At 40.6% G+C, this 18,687-nt stretch overlaps 2 protein-coding genes across 9 annotated transcripts; both read left to right on the top strand.

Moving 5' to 3' along the window:
• The first annotated feature begins 132 nt into the window (after positions 1-132).
• Positions 133-9,183, top strand: LOC115690622 (probable inactive DNA (cytosine-5)-methyltransferase DRM3). Of its 4 annotated transcripts, none has more exons than XM_056312461.1 (11): positions 133-346; positions 859-938; positions 1,031-1,153; positions 1,623-1,719; positions 2,012-2,070; positions 3,819-3,929; positions 4,229-4,328; positions 5,563-5,675; positions 6,501-6,603; positions 7,228-7,307; positions 7,613-9,183. In XM_056312461.1, exons 2-11 carry the CDS (start codon positions 936-938, stop codon positions 9,002-9,004), a joined length of 2,181 nt encoding a protein of 726 aa, XP_056168436.1. In that variant the 5' UTR covers positions 133-346; positions 859-935; the 3' UTR covers positions 9,005-9,183. The 4 variants fall into 4 exon arrangements, with proteins under 4 accessions (XP_056168436.1, XP_030472895.1, XP_056168437.1 ...); XM_030617035.2 differs by having other exon boundaries at positions 133-328; XM_056312462.1 differs by lacking the exon at positions 133-346 and adding an exon at positions 396-748.
• Positions 9,184-13,704: 4,521 nt separating this feature from the next.
• On the top strand, positions 13,705-18,625 carry LOC115690578 (probable boron transporter 2). Of its 5 annotated transcripts, XM_056312548.1 has the most exons (14): positions 13,737-13,854; positions 13,970-14,286; positions 14,420-14,625; positions 14,716-14,798; positions 14,995-15,187; positions 15,307-15,445; positions 15,651-15,816; positions 16,144-16,310; positions 16,416-16,589; positions 16,677-16,772; positions 16,911-17,048; positions 17,237-17,556; positions 17,659-17,926; positions 18,127-18,625. In XM_056312548.1, exons 3-14 carry the CDS (start codon positions 14,522-14,524, stop codon positions 18,397-18,399), a joined length of 2,121 nt encoding a protein of 706 aa, XP_056168523.1. In that variant the 5' UTR covers positions 13,737-13,854; positions 13,970-14,286; positions 14,420-14,521; the 3' UTR covers positions 18,400-18,625. The 5 variants fall into 5 exon arrangements, with proteins under 5 accessions (XP_056168524.1, XP_056168523.1, XP_056168525.1 ...); XM_056312549.1 differs by lacking the exon at positions 13,970-14,286 and having other exon boundaries at positions 13,705-13,854; XM_056312550.1 differs by lacking the exon at positions 13,737-13,854 and having other exon boundaries at positions 13,877-14,291.
• The last annotated feature ends 62 nt before the right edge of the window (positions 18,626-18,687 follow it).

Raw genomic sequence — 18,687 nt, forward strand, 5'->3', positions numbered from 1 at the left:
TACCAGGGGGCTCAACTCGCTGTCGCTTCCTCTAGGGGGTAGTTTAGGAATTCCGCTAAAACAAATCGGCCGTACCAGTGAAGCCGAGCGTGTTTGTTTTTTTTTTTTTTTTTGCACTGGCTGACGGTTTCCGTGCGGACTCTCGTTCCGTTTCAAAAGCTGACACCTCACCACCATTTCTCGCTCCAACTCTCGCTTTTCGCTCGCTCTCGCAGTCCCCCTCCGAGTCTCGCGTCGGCCTCAGCTCGGAGACCGCCTCTCCCGACGAGCCCTCCGCCGCACGCCGCCGTCGCCGCCGCCGCCGCCGCCGCCTGTACAGGTCTCTCCGGTGAGAATCGCCGGCCAGGCATGCTCCCCGTCCTTGTTTTCCGTCCGCATTCCGTAGGCGCGCGCGGCTTCTTCCCGCTGCTCTTTTCCTTTGGTCCGATCGTCCGTTTCTCCCGATTCTTCGTGCTTCGGTGTGATTAGTTCATCTCTTTTCCGGCTCGATCAGCTCGGGAATCGGCTGTAATCTGCAGTTATTTTTTTTTTTCTTACTGCTGATCGTCTTGTGGTGTGGAGTGTCCGTTCTCTCGTGGAATTTCATGCGTTGGCCTAATTAAACCGGGGGAGCGAACTGCTCTTCGGGAAACTCTTGCATGATAATTGCCTGCGGCTGGATCGTTAGGATTTTCTCCTTTTCATTGGCAATTCAGAAGTGAGATTTCGTGTTCTCGAAAGTGCTGCATTTACGTTTCGGAGCTACATGGTGGGTTATGGTTGTGTTTAAATTCCCAACACGAGACTTGTTGTTTTGCTTCTTTGGAGAGTTTTTTTTTTTTTTTTTCAATTTTAAGCTGATTTCGTGGTCGGTTCAAGGTGACGCATGGCCGGCGGCTCGTGGTGATTAAAAGTATCTTTTCATCCTAGGTTGCCCTCCACTGGAATACTTCAAGATGGTTAGTATCGGAATCGTTTACTGTGCGGTCCAACAAGAATGGTAGAGTTGAATTTAGCTCATGCTGTATGTGCTTATTAACTTTTTTTGTAGGTCGACTTACCTAATTATGTGGATAGTACCTTTGATCATGAAGCAACCGGAGATGTAGTGCCGAAGCCCGAGGTTTTGGATGTGGAGTTACCGCCGCAGACCATCTATGCGAGGCATACGGGGGTATGGCCTTGCTATTACGAATATATATTTCACCCTGCACCCGTCTCATTTTCCATTTTGCTGCTGCTCATCTTTATTCAGCTACGCATTTCTAAGACCCGATTTGGGTATGTATCTCTATTATTTAAGGTCCCCTGAACTGAGCTGAAATTTATTGTCAAGGAAATACACTGCAATAGAGTACTTTTGTTAAGTCCTAAATGAAATAACCGTGTCAAATTTTCTGGCCTTTCCCGTGGGATTGTCAGGGTTAAAAGCCTAAAACCATAATTGACCCTTTTCTCTCCTTCCTCACCCCCTTTATACTAGGACTGCACCGAGGTCGATCTCTGTCAATAAGCAACATCATAGTTCTTCAGTTTCTATTTTGTCCACTATGTCCATTTATCTTCTTACGTTTTCAACTTCTTCGTTATCTGCTAGCCTTGCTATACCAGGATTCATGATTTCTCTCCATTTATGGTTACAGAATGATGGCGCAAGTTCATCTGGAAGCAATTTGAGATCGCTTTTCATCGGAATGGGCTTCAAACCATCTCTTGTTGACAAAGTAATTAGAGAAAGGGGTATGTACGTGGTCAGACTATGTAACTCTAAATCTCACGTGTTATCCTATTTGAAAGTTCTCGGGTACCTGTGAGCAATGGTAAAGGATTGAGCTAACGCTTTACCCAAAAAATTAGAAAAAAAAGATTTGAATACTGTAAGTATGCTACAGGCTTTTGCCTTGGATCAGTTGTTATGTCTGTTTTTTTTCTTCTTTTTTTTTCATCTTTTATGTACTAATGACCATGCCAGATTTGTGCTAGGAATACTTACGCTGACATTTGATGCTTGAGCTTCTTCTCCATGATTTAGGTGGGAATCTGGGGGACGAGTCTGTTGACTTGATACTAGAGACTCTCATAGGATATTCAGTAAGTGAAATAATATACATCTCAATGATGTGCTGTTCTTTGTGTAGCAAAGAGTAATTCAAATTTTGTTCTTTATTTTCGGAAGTTTCTAAAGCATTAGCTTTATGCTCAACGGGCTTAAAACTTGATTGTTTCTTTGTCTTTCTGTTGCTTTGGTTTTTTGCATATGAATATAGCGAAATTTCCTAGTTACTTGCATATTATCAATCTGTTAGAAAGTCCAACCCAAAAGCTTAAGCTATTAGGTGGATGGAGACCACATGAATATAAAGAGCATTTAGGACCCGTTGTCAATCGATGTGGGATAATACTTCAACACCCCCACTCACGTGCAAGCCGGATTACGAGCAACACATGAAATTTTGACATCGCACATTCACATGGAATTTTTACCACGCACATTTGCGAAAGGGATAGTATTGGCTCTGATACCATGTTAGAAAGTCCAGCCCAAAAGCTTAAGCTATTAGGTGGATGGAGACCACATGAATATAAAGAGCATTTAGGACCCGTTGTCAATCGATGTGGGATAATACTTCAACACAATCTATGCTCTCTAGTTACTTGCATTTTATCAATCTTTGGAAAATGTTTGCATCTTTATACTGCTCTCTCATATTTACCCTGTTAGCTTTCCTCTTGAACAAGTCCCCTACATTGCTCTGCGAACACTTCCTCTTCAAGTCACTAAAAATAAGCCCTTACCAAATATTTATAAAAGGGTTAAGTTGATCTACTCATGACTTTATTTCCTGGAGAATGAGTGGTGAAATTCACATGTTGTGATGAGCACCAAACTGCAAAGGTGACTATTGGTAACTCTATTGACTTCTTTTAATTGCTTAAATTCTGTGTCGGGATTTATGAAAGTGCTTAAAGCAAGATATATCAATTGTTGATTATGACTTGAAACTTTCACATCGCTATGTAGTTATCATTTTGAAGGAAGTTTTTCTTCACTAAATGTGAGCTTGAAATTGTAATATGTAGCAGAAAAAAATGCTGGAAATGAGTATTTAAAAATGGCTTTTCTGATGATGAGTGCAAAAATGAATGCTGAGGATGCCAATTGTGAGTGGAAAAGATATTGTGAAAGATTGATTAGACCATGGGTTTGTGTACAAATGTGCACATGCATGTTTGCCGACTTTCCTTGATGTCTGGTGGCAGAAGAGCTGACAGGCGTCTGAAAATCTCTAGGATCTGCTAGTGCTGATCCTTGTAGAAGCTTTAAAGAATGGATGAAGCATACGACATTCCCAATCTAATATCTTTTAGGCCTTGGACTTTTCCACAGAAATGAGCATGCTGGGCTCATGCTGTGGACTGATAGTCTGGCCTGGCCGACCATTCCTGTCCCATCGCATGTTTATATATGGTATTTAGACTCTGCCCCACTGGATTGTGGTGCTTGACTCAAAAGCACAAGAAACTTTATGGTAGCGGCACCGCCCAAAGTACATTATGAGCCAACTATACATTATTCAGAGACTTCTGGACATTGTTCCCTTCTTTTTACTCAGAGATCAATTTCAGTCTCCATCTATTTGTTCAATCAGCAAGGTGACATAAATGGAAATAAGGAAGTACTGTGTACATGACTTAGTCCCAGGACTTATGAGGTTGTTGTCCATGCGAGTATATGGAATGAGAATTTTCCATTGTCTTAAGAAGAAATGTGAAAATGATGTTCATCAACTATAGATGTTTTAGCTTCTATTGAAGTTGACATGCTTTGTCTTAACTAGGGTAATCAGAAATCAAAGTCTGAATCTTCAGATTCGCTGGATTGCTTGTTCGATGATGATGATGATGCGACCAGTCATCCAGAACTTTCAACAGTTATCGAACCAAAAGAGGTAAAACATGCAGTAATAATTGGCCTCTATCTATCCTTTACCTACGAATTACTGAAAAATTTTCAATCATCATCTAGATTGGATACTTCTGATTTTTTTTCCATATTAATGTCACGGTTGAGTGATACAATGTAAGTCTGCTGTGGAACTGGTACTTTAAGCGCTCTCAACTGTCTTGGTACTTTAGCTTGCCATCCAAGAATGTTATGATCTGGTATGGTGGTCATGGTTATGCGCCTCTATTCATGATATTCAAATTAGATAGAATTTGCATTAACTCTGTTATTGCTCTCATGCAGGAATCTGTCTTTGTTGGGGGAGTCTATGATGAAAAAAGGGCGTCATTGCAGATGATGCATTTCTCTGCGAAGGATATTGATTTTGCGTTTGCTAGGCTTGGTGCGTAAAATTTCCTGAAAGTCTTGTGGTCGCTTTATGTTTTCTTTCTTGTGCTGTTTATTCTACATCATGATATTGCTGTCTTCATGTGAAAAGGAAGTAATCACTTTCCAGGTTCTTCTTGATGTCAGTGCATTAGAAATTAATGTTGTGCAATGGGATAAGCGCAAATAAGTGCTGAACATTTTAGTTGGTCAATTGAGTTGTAAGCATTTAATTCTGGTTAGTTTAGTCCTAAACCTTTTTGGAAAATGTTCATTCCCTGAGAAATTGACCAATATTAAGCTTACAGGACTCAATTTGCAAAAATTTATACATTTATGGGTCAATTAGCCGTGGACAAAAACGTTTAGGACTTCTGCTGCACTTTTCCATCGTGCAATATTAATGCAATTATCGATGGGTTTAATTGAAATCCTTGTCGAGAAGAAACAAAACCTTTACAATATCTATTTTTGCACGAATGTTTTTTTTTCATTTTAGGTTTATCCGTATCCGTATCTATCTATGTCCTGTGTACCCACACACAAGCATGCCAAGGATGTGCCTGCAATGCACCTGTATGCACGGTGCATACCCACTGTGTCTGAAGCTTACCCTCATACAAAAAGAATTACTGGAAATAAGATCTAATGAAAGCACAAGTTTTGTGGTCTAAAATGTTAAAAAGGATTATACCGTATTTGGAAGACAGTAATTTGGTATATTCTGCCATGGAGATTACAAGCAATTGTTAACCTGAGTCAGAAGGGAAGGTGTTGCTAGTGAATACATACACAAAATTCTTTCGTACATAGTTATGTTTTTTCAAGGATTCAACTCTTTTCAGACATGGACGTCGCCCTTTTGTTTGCATTATGCACCATTTAACTCTGGGATCTTTGAAATTTGTGGCACTTTCTAGATGGTTTATCAATAAAATGCTTGTTCTCAGCACTCAAATTAGTTCTCAGCTAATGTGATGCTAATTTTGACGAGTGCTTTTTCTCTTTCAATCATATTCATTTACCATTTCACAGACCCTTTCAGGGTAAGTTTCCAGATATATGACATCCTTGAGCATTTTCTGCCTATAGATGTTCTTGTATGCAACTTGTCTGACAATTGGACAGTTTCTGTAGGAAGCAATGGCTCTTTTCGTTTTTGGTCAAAGAAGCAATGGCACTTGTCTTCTTATATTTCCTGGTCCTATGCTGTTTTCTTGTTTAGATGACTTCTTTCTTGGTTTTGATAGGTGAAAATGCAACCGTTGATGAGATGGTGGACTTCATTGTTGCTGCCCAAATAGCTGAAAAGTTTAGAAAGGGCACAACTGATAGAACTAATAACAATGAAGATAATATTGAGGTGAAGTTGTTATGCAAGATTAGATGCCCGATTGCTGTGTATTCGTTAAGATATATACCATATAGATCACGTTGTCTGACAGCTCGGGGTTTTGGAAAAAATGGCGGTTCAACATGACGATTGACTTTGGGTCGAAAGTTCGAATCTTGACACCCTTTTGTTATTATGTCTATTACTCCTGTTTGTCCCCCAGTTGTTAAATCCGCATCTCATGTCTCATGTGTAAGGTTCGGTGTACACGCGAGGGGAAGCTTAAAGATGAGTGCTTGAAATAAGTTTTTGTGAACATTTCTTACATAAATTTGTGGAAGGAAAAGTTGTTTCAACAGTAGGAAATTGTTTTTCGTGGTTATTTAGCGATAGAGTCATCAATATATTAATGTGATGCTTATGGCAAAGATTAGCGAATGTGATTGGTGCAATGAGGACCTCTGCGAGTATTCTCCTTGTCCCTTTAAAGCTGTGTTGAGTACTCTACATCCTCTCCCATGAACAGCAAAGAGTTCAACATTGTTGTGCATCATCTGTATGTGTCATTTTGCACTTTTAAGTGTCGTGCTTGGCCCTGTTAGTCGTATATTTAATAGATATATGCTGCTGTATATTGTTATATTTTGTATTGTAACAGCCCAACTCTAAACCAAATCAATCGGGATTATGATGGCATCGTGTTTTTATGAACCATGTAGAAACCACAAGTTGGAATTTAGAGATTTAAAGCTGCAGATCTAGGTGTCTTTATCACATTCAACATGTCTGACATATTTATTACAGTTTTTTTTTCCTCGGCATTGATTGGTGCTGCTTTAATAATGTTTTCTGCAGGAGAATAATGATGAGAAATTGTTCGGGACTATGGATAAGACACTCAGGTTGCTTGAAATGGGTTTCTCTGAGAATGAAGTGTCATCTGCATTTGAGAGATTCGGTGAGCAGTTTGTGAATGACATTTATGAAAGTATTGAAGTTAGGCGAAGATAAACATGTTTAATTTGGAAAAAAAGGTTTTGAAAAGGCTTTCTCAATGCTTTGACATGTGAGTATAGTTTAGGTGGAAAGTGAAAGAACGGAATCTCATGACAGGTGATTGGGATCCATGGGGCGGGCTTATTAAAAATCTGGCCTGAGTCTGAATTTTATGCTAGATCAAAATTTGGATGTCCCTTTCGTGGGCTCATCTTATATATCAGCCTATGAGTTCTCTCCCTGGACTCAGGTAGTGTGAAGCATCCAGAACCATGTGCACTAAAAGCACAATTCTGCCTCTTTTTCCCCCTGGAGCCTATTTGCTGACACTTGGCTTTAGTCTTCCAACCCAAGATTGGATAACCATTTTGTCTGGTCCTTGTGGGTGCGAAATGTTTCTATACTTTTCTTCTTTCCTTTTAGATAACACCAGATGCAATATTCAGGAGGTTAATATCTTTGTCGTTAGCCAGCTAGTATGCTGATCCTGTTGAAAGTCAATGTATCAATCAAACTGACTTTTCAATTGGCTGTCACATGTCACCCCATATGCATGCTAACCATTGAGATATCTTTTTCCTTTCAGGTACGGAAGTTTCAATTGATGAACTTGCTGAGTCAATTCTTGCTGGTCCACTTGCTGGAAAGTTTGTTCAGAAAGATAAGGTGATTTGATTTTCTAATGTTCATTTTATTTTGTTTAAGTTTACCCTCTTGTTTGGACGAATGAACAGAAAGATTATGTTTAAAAGATGTTCCTCATGCAGTTAGATCACCACTTTCTTAACTTTGGATTTGGTTTTGTTGCCTTTTAATTCTGTTAGAGCATGTTCAGAGTTGTGTCCCTGAGGGAAGAACAATGTATCGATTCTTGGATTTTGAACATTACTTGGTCGCTGACATGCCAGTGGAAACTTGTATTAATGATCTGTTCTGAAATATGAGTTCACTGTTTTGTTTGTTTGGTGCAGCATTCTTCTTCTTGTTTCCGTGAAAATTACTGGCATATCACAAACTATGAAGAATATCATGGTATAGAGATGAAGAATCACGTGAGAAGCAACTCATATGGTCTTACAACTGTAAAAACCGAGGATTTTGGTGCAGATGCCTCATCACAGTCTAGTTATGACAACAGGGATGGTCTTCAAGGAAAGAGGCCAAAAGAAGAGAATTTTGATGACTTTCCAGATGCTGTATCTAACTGTAGGCGATTTGACTTTGAGGACATTCGTAAGGGGAAAAGGCCAAAGCGAGAGTCTACTGATGACTCTAGCTCTTGCCTCGGATCTACATTGTCTGAACGAAAAGCCGGCACTGAATACACTGGAATCGTCACAAACAAATCATTTGGATCGAATCCTTCCAAAGGCCTTGATCAAGTGGTAGCGAAACCTCCGTATTTCTTTTATGGGAGTGTCGTCAACCTTTCTCAGGAGTCTTGGGCAAAAGTTTCTCAGTTCTTGTATGCGCTTGAGCCTGAATTTGTGAATAGTCAGTACTTTTCCGCATTGACTAGGAAGGAAGGCTACGTGCACAACCTTCCAACAGAAAATAGATCTCATATACTACCCAAGCCGCCAATGACCATCGAGAATGCAATACCACATACAAAAAGATGGTGGCCATCATGGGATACACGGAAACAGTTGAGCTGCATTAATCCTGAAACAAGTGGCCTGTCGCCTTTGTGTGATAGACTTGGTAGAGTTCTGACAGATTCGCGAGGGTTGCTTTCGTCTGAACAGCAAAGGGACATCCTTCATCACTGTCGAGCCCGAAACCTTATTTGGGTTGGTCAATACAAATTGGCACCGGTAGAGCCTCACCATTTGGAATCCATCCTTGGCTACCCGCTAAATCATACTCACTTCGATGACATTAACTTAAATGAGAGACTGGAATCCCTTAGGCACTGTTTCCAGACAGATGTCTTAGGGTATCATCTATCTGTGTTAAAGTCGATGTTCCCTGATGGACTGACTGTGCTATCCATTTTTAGTGGAATCGGCGGAGCCGAAGTAGCCTTGCATCGGCTTGGCATCCGTTTGAAAGGTGTAGTCTCCATAGAGACCTCGGAAACAAGACGCAGAATTCTAAGGCGATGGTGGGGTAATAGTGAGCAAACTGGGGAATTGATGCAGATTGACGGCATACAGAGGCTGACCACTAGCAAGCTCGAGAACTTGTTTTCTAAGTTTGGAGGTTTTGACCTCCTCATTTGTCAGAACCCATGCATTCTCTCTACTAGTCAGAAGTCGGCTGCAGATGGCGAGAATTTACCAGGTTTCGATTTTTCATTGTTTTACGAGTTTGTACGTATTCTGCAACGGGTAAGGAGTATGATGGAGAGAAAGGGGTGATCTAGGTTTGCTGATCACTGTAGATTTCACTTCTGCTATTCTAATCATCCGTCTTGTAGTTGTTTTCAGATGCCTAACATTTATATTTTTCGACCAATGTGGAAAATTAGGCTGAACTATGGCATCAACAATATGCAGTTCAATTTGCTAATGTTTATCAGATGAGTTGATTTTACTAACTTGACCAATTTTAGAACGAGATCATATCATCATGCTTGCGTCATCTTGTCGTTGATGTTGTGTGTTGATTGTGGTAGAGCTAGTCGGATGGGGTTCGGTGTTGGGAATTTCTGTGAGGCTACCTATATTTATCTATTTTTTTGCCCAAATTCAGTGAGGCTAGATGGGGCCTTCTTTGTTCTTTTCGTCCAGATTTCTGAGTTTTTTAATTGACAGAGGCCAATTGCTGGTATGAAGTTCCCCGGCAATTATAGCATGGACCAGGGTTCGGCGACCGGATTAATCACAATCATTGAGCATTATTGAACATGTGATAGAGCGGTCTAGGCAAAATTTATCCCGCTCCCCTCCCCTCCCAACTTTCCTTCTTTTCTGACATGAACTGCCAACTAACATCATCATTGACTGTAGATCTCTTTGGACGATGTCACACCTATTATTCAATGGTTTACAGTAACCCTCTCTCTCTCTCTCTCTCTCTCTCTCATTAAGAACATGACATGTAACATGTTTGTTTGCGAGACAAAATGATGAGAGATTGCATTTTCCTCAAACAAAGCCACAAGGACAAGAGAGCTCATCTTCTGATCATCTTTTGGCCTAACCTAGTAACAAGTTAATCATCGCTTTGGAATAAACTAGGCACAAAATGGGGTATATACTCTTTCGAAACAATGTCTCCAGTTTCATCCCTGAATTACCCAATTGATTGAATGATACTCCCTCCGCTTCAGAAAAATAGTAGCACACAAGCTTCCCTTTCTCTCTACAATCCAAGCGAACTATTGTTCATATACCTCCAAAACTATAATTTGTGCAGAACGCAACAGTCTTTTGTAAGCAGTGCATCTTGTAAGTCTTATCGATACCTGATTTATTAGTTTTGTAACTTATCAACCAGTGGATCAGAGTTTGAGGATAATGGAGGCGGCGAAATAGAAGCATACATGGGAGCGGAGGATCTTCATCCACCCCTTTAATATCGAACTCTTCCTTTCCAATTTCTCTAACTGAATATGATGAACTATTTCTGTCCTATGCCGGCAATAGTTTTCCTCGTTGATTGAGTAGGAAAAGTACGCCCAAAATTGGTGGAGACAAGCGTGCATGATCACATACAATTCAAGAAAATCATTGTCCATGTAATGTGATGGGGGACACTTGCTTTTGTGTTTTTCGTTTTTTGGCAGCAAATAAGCCGACTAAGAGTTAGGACTTACATGGGGAATCATTGTCCTTGTTTTGCTCTGTTTTGCCATTGTTGAAGAGCACAAACTCAGCGTCCACTGTCCAATCGAACTGACGATCATAAATGGAAAGACATCATCCCCATGATCATTGATAGTTTGCTGCCTTACTAAGAAAGGTTTTCTTGACCTTTTGCTTTTGTTAAGGACGAAAAGCTTTTGGTGCTAATCACTTTTGTGCCGGGACAAGATTGATCATGATTTTCCGTTATTTCTTCCCCATGGTACTAATTGCAAGAATATTCTGGTGGGTGTGTGCGCTTTTGTCCTCTACCCATTTTCCCTCTTTTTCTACTATTCTTGTTTTGGGGTGAATTGGAGTCATGATGAAAAGGTATCAACACTACTTTCCCGTGCATGGATTTCCATGGTTTACATTAATATCTAAGGTGGTGCGTTTTCTCCTTTGGGGTGATTCCAAAGATAGTAAAAACGTAGGGATCTATCACTAGTGCTAACCCATTAAAGGCAACATTATCTCTCCTAAAGTTCAGGAAAAATTCATATTATCTCTTCCTAGGTACTTTTATCTTGCCTCCCTAAACTAGACTTCAGCGTCCGCTTTGAACCCATCACAATAAGTTTTTGGGGGTAAACAACTTCACGTGATTTTACTCGACAACAACAAGAATTATACTCAACACAACATTACATAGCATACTTATTGGATGAGAAAATTACCAGAAAAGTTTTAAATCTATTGTACGGATACTAATTTAATCATGAACCTTTTAATTTGGCCAATTTAGTCTTAAATCTTTTGACAATTTATCAATTTAGTTTTTTTGGTAAATTTTGGTTGGAAATTACTGAAGTGGAAGCCGGTTGATTTACATGTCACAGCTGGCATTGACGTGGACAATTTTATGCAATTTTTTAAAATTTCTTTTGAATTTATTTTTATATTTTATATTCTTTTTTTTCCTTCTTTCTCCGATCGCCGAGCCTCGCTGTGGCCGGCAAGGTGACCTCGCTAGGCTTGCCCAGACTCGATCGAGGCTCACCTTCTCTAGAGCCTTGCCTGTGGTTGGTGGCTAGCCATCGCCGAGGCTCGGTGACCGGTAGAGGAAGAAGAAAAAAAATAAAATATAAAAAAAATTCAAAAATTGTCAACGTCAGTGATTTTCGGTCAAAATTGATCAAAAATATTAAATTAGCAAATTATCAAAATATTTATAACTGAATTGGCCAAATTAAAAAGTTTATAACTGAATCAGCATCCGTACGATAGGTTCAAGACTTTTTTGGCAATTTTTCCCTTATTGAATCTTAAGGGGTTGATAGCGTTACGCACGAACGATGGTTGAAAGATTTGATTATCATACTATTTTAGGTGAAGTCCATACTATTTATCCAATTTCCATGTTCACACGGAAGAGAAGGCATTCTTCCCCGGATGAAGACAAATGAATCCTTCCAAGTTTTGTATGCTTTCTCCTACTCTATTCCACGACATTCACGCTCTCCTATTCCCCGAGCTTGGAGCAATAAAAGAAAGAATGAATCATACGACGACGTGACTCGACTTTCACTGCACTGATCTTGGTGGTCGAGGCCGGAAATCTCGGGGACTTAAATTTTTTCCATCCCTTTCACCATCTTTTCATGTTTATGACAAAAACCTTGGTTGAAACAAAAACAAAAATGATGATGTGTTTGAGTGGATTACTACTAATCTGTGTGGGACACAACGACTATAAGGTCTGTCAATTTCTCGGCTGCATATCCCAAACACTGTGCATAGCAACTCATCCTTGACCTTGGCTATGGTTATGATTTAAGGCTCAATGTGTTTTGCGAAAAATATTTTTTGATATAATATTTTATTAATTCAACAGAAAATCTATGTTTAAATTCAGCAAAATAATTTTCTCTTAAAAAATTGAAAATCATGTTCAAAAATATGGCTAGATCGGCGCTTGGACCAGAAACTTTACGTTTGGTTACACGAACTTCAATGCCTGTTCTTGAGCCCTTGACAAGGTTCCTAGGCCGGGACTGGGTCTGCCGGGGTCCAAAGAAGCCGGGCCTAAAACTCTGGTGCCCGGGCCCAGGTCCACAAAGGTTGGGCTCAAGACATTAGCGCTTGTGGTCGGACCTTGGACTCTGATACCGTTGCCCATCTCCCAGGCGCGGGTCCATAGAAGCCATACCCGAGACCTTCGTGCTCGTGTCCGAATCTCTAACACTCAGGCCCGGATCCATTGAGGCTAAGCCCGAGACCTTTCGCCCGGGACTGGGTCCATCAAGGCCAGGATTGTGACTTCGGTGCTAGTGCCAGGGCCCATGTTCATCAAGGTCGGGCCCAAGACCTCAGCCCCGGGCTCGAGTCCTCGGCGCCCATGCTCGTGTCCATCGAGGTTAGGCTCGGGACCTCGGTGCTCGAGCTTGGGTTCACGACACCTACGCCCTAGGCTGGGATTGGTACCCCGGAGCTCGTGCTCGGGTCTATTGAGGCCAGGCCCAATTGAGGTTCAACGAGGCCAGGCCCGAAACCTTGGTACTTGTATCCGGTTCCCTGACTGCTTATGCGCAAGTAAGTTATTAGTGCTCGAATAATGTATTTTATTAAGAAAATCAAATCAAATTTTACTTATTAAATGACGAAAAGTATTTTCCGGTTCATTTTCAAGTTTCAGTCAAATACCGGAAAATATTATCATTTTCATGGAAAATAATTTCTCGAAAAACATTGTCCAGATTCGTCACATTTTTTGTGAAACAAACAGAGCCCGAGTCACTTTACCATGAGATTGTAGATGAATTTCAACGCAAAAGCATTTAAATACGTTGCTTACATTTCATCTCTTAATCTACCTATTCGTGCTTGAATACACACGCATGTTTAATGGCTCTCATAAAATTATATTTGGTAAATATGATTTTCAAAAAAAATATAAAAAGCGAGAGCACAATCTTACATGGAAGTCAAGAAGAAGAGAGTGGAGGATCGAAAAGTTACGGCGAAGGGTAAAATAGTCAATCTCGCGATACGCCATTTTTCGAAATCTCTATATGCCATTTTATCAAAAGACATTACTCCCGAAATAAATATTTCGCGCTATTATCCAACATATTAATTTAACGAAACAACCTATATTATTGACAGCGAAGTGAATGTAAATTGCGGAAGGATTTGGTACAAGTCACATTCATCTGTCCGTTTATCTGGTATCGCTTGCAATGCACATAACATCTTTTTATGCACATTTTCTTTTTTTGGTTTTTTGGGAAGAGTCAGGATCTACTCGTGCTCCAGGGGGTAAGTGAAGTGAAGCTACTTGGGTGCTTCGCTCAGTGCCAGCTTGTCTTGGACTGGCACTGGCACATCCACCCTTCTCTCATCTCTCCCTCTCTCTTAACCCCAGCGCTCTCAGCACCAGAAAAGACTTCTCTTTTTAGCATTTCAAGTCATATCAGCCAGTGAGTACTCCCCATTTCTTCCACTTTTTGAACTCTTTGTTTCTACTTTTATCTGCATTTATCTTTTCTTGATCGGGAACTCCTGGAAAGCTCACTTAATCTCGTTCTTCTTTAGCAATGCCAGCGCATTGCATTTTGTTTGTTTCTGCTGTTTTTTTTTTGTCAGAGTTTGTTTCTGCTGTTGAGCATCCAGGACAGTGATGTTTACTTGATATCCCTTTGACCCACATTACTATTAGTGCCGTGGATGTAGCTCTCTGCTTAAAGTTCGTGCCTTTATAGGCCTCTATATCTGGAGCTCAGCCTCAAGGTCTTTCTCTGTGTCCGCACTGTTCTGTTTCATGGTGAATTTCAGATACAGCTAGAAGGGTCTTCCTTTGTGGAGCTCAATCCTGCAAAGCCTGTGTTATTTGGAAATTCCCGTTTTATAGTGTGAGGTCCCGAGCCTGGTCTTCCACATATCATTTATCTATTGTATGCATGATGTCATTTCAATTGCAAATACGTTGAGGTCAGATGTCCCCAAGACTCTGCCATATTGATGCTGATAGTGCTAATCTTTCAGTTAGAGCCTTGCCTCGGAATGATTGAGCCACTGTAGGAGCTGCTTCTTTCTGAGCAAGAGGGTACTCAGTTTTCCTGACTGAATTGAAAGGGGAAAAAGAAGATGGAAGAAACCTTTGTGCCATTTCGCGGGATAAAGAATGATCTTCAAGGGAGATTGTTATGCTACAAGCAAGATTGGACTGGTGGACTCAGGGCAGGCTTTAGGTACTTTTGCTATTTTATCACCCTATACATCATTAAAGAACTGACTAGTTAAGTTAAGACTAACTGATGCTGGGTACTGTAATGCCCCAGGATATTGGCTCCCACCACATACATTTTTTTCGCCTCAGCAATTCCAGTTATTTCATTTGGAGAACAACTGGAAAGAGACACAGGTGAAATAGTGCATCAAAATTTTTATCGAGGGCCGTGCATAATTTGGGCAGTCCTTGAATTTGTCAGCCGATTCAATTCTTCCCAAGAAATACTTAATTGTCTGGTTTTTTGCCACCACTGCTGGGGCTACTGTTGTGTGTACATATGTATATGCCTATGCTTTGGAATATCTAATAGTGTTCCTTCATTCTATAGATGGAGTTTTGACGGCGGTTCAAACGTTAGCTTCTACTGCATTGTGTGGGATAATACACTCTGTTTTTGGAGGCCAGCCATTGTTGATTCTTGGAGTGGCAGAACCAACTGTAATTATGTATACCTTCTTATTTAACTTTGCCAAAGACAGACCGGAATTGGGATCAAAGCTCTTTCTAGCGTGGACTGGATGGTACCGTATTCTGCTCTTTCCTGAAAAAACATATCACTTCTCAAACTCTGCTAGGCATCGGTTATTCTTATAATTACCTTGCTCATTGCTATGCATTACTTCAACTTTTAAACTTGCAGGGTATGCGTGTGGACTGCAATCTTACTGTTTCTACTAGCTGTCCTCGGAGCTTGCTCAATCATAAATAGGTTTACTCGTCTCGCTGGTGAATTATTTGGCCTTCTTATCGCGATGCTTTTTATGCAGCAAGCTATCAAGGTGAGTCAAGTATCTGTCACATTGTTCTGTCTTAAAGCTTTAATTAATGATGATGAAGATTTGGTCTTGGCCAAAAAGAAGTAAAGTCTCAATCTGCTTATTCCAACATATTATGAGTGCTGCATGTTATTCATGAAGTCCCTGGAATTTCACCCTATGCATCTTGCCAAGCTGAATGGCAATTTGGTACTCTGTCACTCTTCAGGGGCTGGTCGAGGAATTTCGCTTGCCTGAAAGAGAAAATCCCAGCCTTACCGAATTCCAACCTCCATGGAGATTTGCAAATGGCATGTTTGCTTTGGTCTTGTCATTTGGGCTTCTGCTTACAGCATTAAGAAGCAGAAAAGCAAGATCTTGGAAATATGGATCAGGCAAGTTTCCGAAACCTCAAAGGTCTCATGTGAAACTGGTGTCCCATTCTGTGCTGTGCAGACTATATACACAGTTTAAAATTCATTTATTCTGCGTGCAATCATTTACTTTATCTTATGGCCTATATTTTTCTTATGAAAGATATTAAAATGGAAATTCTGCTTTTCTGTCGGTCCAAAGTCGTGTTATAAGGGGACTTAAAAACCAGTCATGATTTACATGGCATCAAGTTAGTGCACTCTGAAAATTAATCTTCATATGCATATCTTTCTAGTTAACACGCTTACAGTCAATCAAGGTTGTAAGTTTCGCTCAACCTGCTACAGGGTCGCTTCGAGGCTTCATTGCAGATTATGGTGTGCCATTGATGGTTCTGGTCTGGACAGCAATTTCATATGCACCAGCTGGAAATATTCCCAAAGGGATACCGAGGCGCCTCTTCAGTCCAAATCCGTGGTCTCCTGGCGCGTTTGAGAATTGGACTGTTATAAAGGTACGGGTAAACAGATATTCTACTTATGTTTAGCTCATTATTATTGTTATTTTTTTTTGGACTCTATCAATTAGGTGATACAATTCCTCATGTAATAACCGACAGGACATGGTAAAAGTACCTGTGCTCTATATCATAGGAGCTTTTATCCCGGCAACAATGATCGCTGTGCTTTATTACTTTGACCACAGCGTAGCTTCCCAACTAGCTCAGCAGAAAGAATTTAACTTGAGAAAGCCATCTTCTTTCCACTACGATCTACTTCTTCTGGGGTTTTTGGTATGAAGATTGACTTGCTATATCATCGCTTTCTGCGTCTGATAATTCCACTGAAGTTCTTACCTTCTTTACTTAATTGCATGACAGACAATACTATGCGGTCTGCTGGGGATCCCTCCATCAAATGGTGTCATACCACAGTCCCCCATGCACACGAAAAGCTTAGCTACTCTGAAGCATCAGGTACCTAAAATTTACAGCTTCTGCTGTAGAAGTAGTGATCACATGCCCAGATCCGTTCTAGTTATGCTATTATGGTTAGTTAATTGCCATTACGGTTATTTAATGTCTGGCGTTTTGCAATATGTTTATGCTATGCAGTTACTTCGGAATCGGCTTGTATCAACTGCTCGTAAGTGCATGGGTCAGAATGCAAGTCTGGGGCAAGTCTATGGAAGCATGCAGGAAGCCTATCAACAAATGCAGACCCCACTGATTCACCAGGCACCTTCTGCTCTGGTAAGATGATGCGATACCATTTCTTTTAGATTAAACCTAATTCAACCTCTACCTGTATCTAAGTGTCCGATCTACTGGGAAAAAAGAGCTTAACCCTTCTTGCTAACGTCGGAGTACTTCCTAGTAGAAGGCTTATGATTGACAATTTGATATTTATTTCACAAATGATCACTTCTACTGTAAAATAGGGACTGAAGGATTTGAAGGACTCAACAGTTCAAATGGCTTCCAGCATGGGGCACATGGATGCCCCGGTCGACGAAACTGTGTTTGATGTTGAGAAAGAAATCGATGATTTATTGCCAGTGGAAGTGAAAGAACAAAGGCTCAGTAACTTGCTTCAAGCTGCAATGGTTGGCGGATGTGTTGCAGCCATGCCTTTGCTGAAGAAGATCCCAACCTCAGTGCTGTGGGGCTATTTTGCCTTCATGGCCATCGAAAGCCTCCCTGGTAACCAGTTCTGGGAGAGGATCTTACTGCTTTTCACTGCTCCAAGCCGACGATACAAGTATCTATTTCTCGGATCTTCCTGTTGGATTAAATCTTTTTTGCTGCATTTTTTCAAACTGCATATATTTATCTTCTCTCACTTCTAAATCGTTTTCTTCAGAGTGCTGGAGGAGTATCATGCTACTTTCGTGGAAACCGTACCCTTCAAGACAATTATGGTTTTCACATTATTCCAGACCTCATATTTGCTTGTCTGTTTTGGGATTACGTGGGTTCCACTCGCTGGGGTGCTTTTCCCACTGATGATCATGGCTCTAGTTCCAGTGAGACAATACATTTTGCCCAAGTTCTTCAAAGTGGCCCACCTTCAAGATTTAGATGCTGCAGAGTATGATGAGGTGCCTGCCGTATCATTCCATCTTTCACCGGTACAGTGCTATTAATACTTCTATGCATAATTATGTTGAATTACACCTCACTTCCTTGAATACACCACCTGCTTCTGAGAGAAGTTTTCTGTAGTGCAAGCAGTTTAAGTGGTCCTACAATGTTTTTCTACATCCTAAACCAGTCGAGAATCAAGACAGCTTCTAATTATTGGACATTTGACGTGCCTTTGTCATATCAGGAACGAAGGATGAGCAGGGCCATGTCATTTGCTGACGATGGAGAGGTTTTAGACGGTATGATTACTCGAAGCAGGGGTGAGATCAGGCGCACATGCAGTTCTAAGGAGACTAGCTCCTGCGCAACGCCATCTAGAGAGTTAAAAGGCATTCAGAGCCCTCGGATTTACAGCCCACGCATCAGTGAACTGCGGGGGGATCAAAGTCCTCAGCTCAGTGGAAGAAGTCCTTCCAGTCCAAGGACCAGACCATCAAATTTAGGAAAAACTGGCTAGGGATTACATGAATTATCAGATACAATACACTAAGTAGTACTAGATTATAAAAAGAAGCTACTATGCAGCCTGCAATAGCATATTTCTTAGCTCTATTCAAATAGATTTCTCTTCATCGTCAATTGTAAATGTAAGATATCTTGGTGTCGATATTCACTTCTGCTGGAAATCTGTAATTGGAGAACGGTGTTGATAATGAAATATCAGTGTCCTTTTATTACTGCAATTCTTTTTTAGACTTCGAGAGAAACTGTTAATGGAAGGCAACCCCTTTTCTCCAAATCCTTA

Source organism: Syzygium oleosum, unplaced genomic scaffold (assembly GCF_021117445.2).
Source record: "Syzygium oleosum isolate NSW1041296 unplaced genomic scaffold, Sole_v2.1 Sole_v2.06, whole genome shotgun sequence".
Classification (NCBI taxonomy): Eukaryota; Viridiplantae; Streptophyta; class Magnoliopsida; order Myrtales; family Myrtaceae; genus Syzygium; species Syzygium oleosum.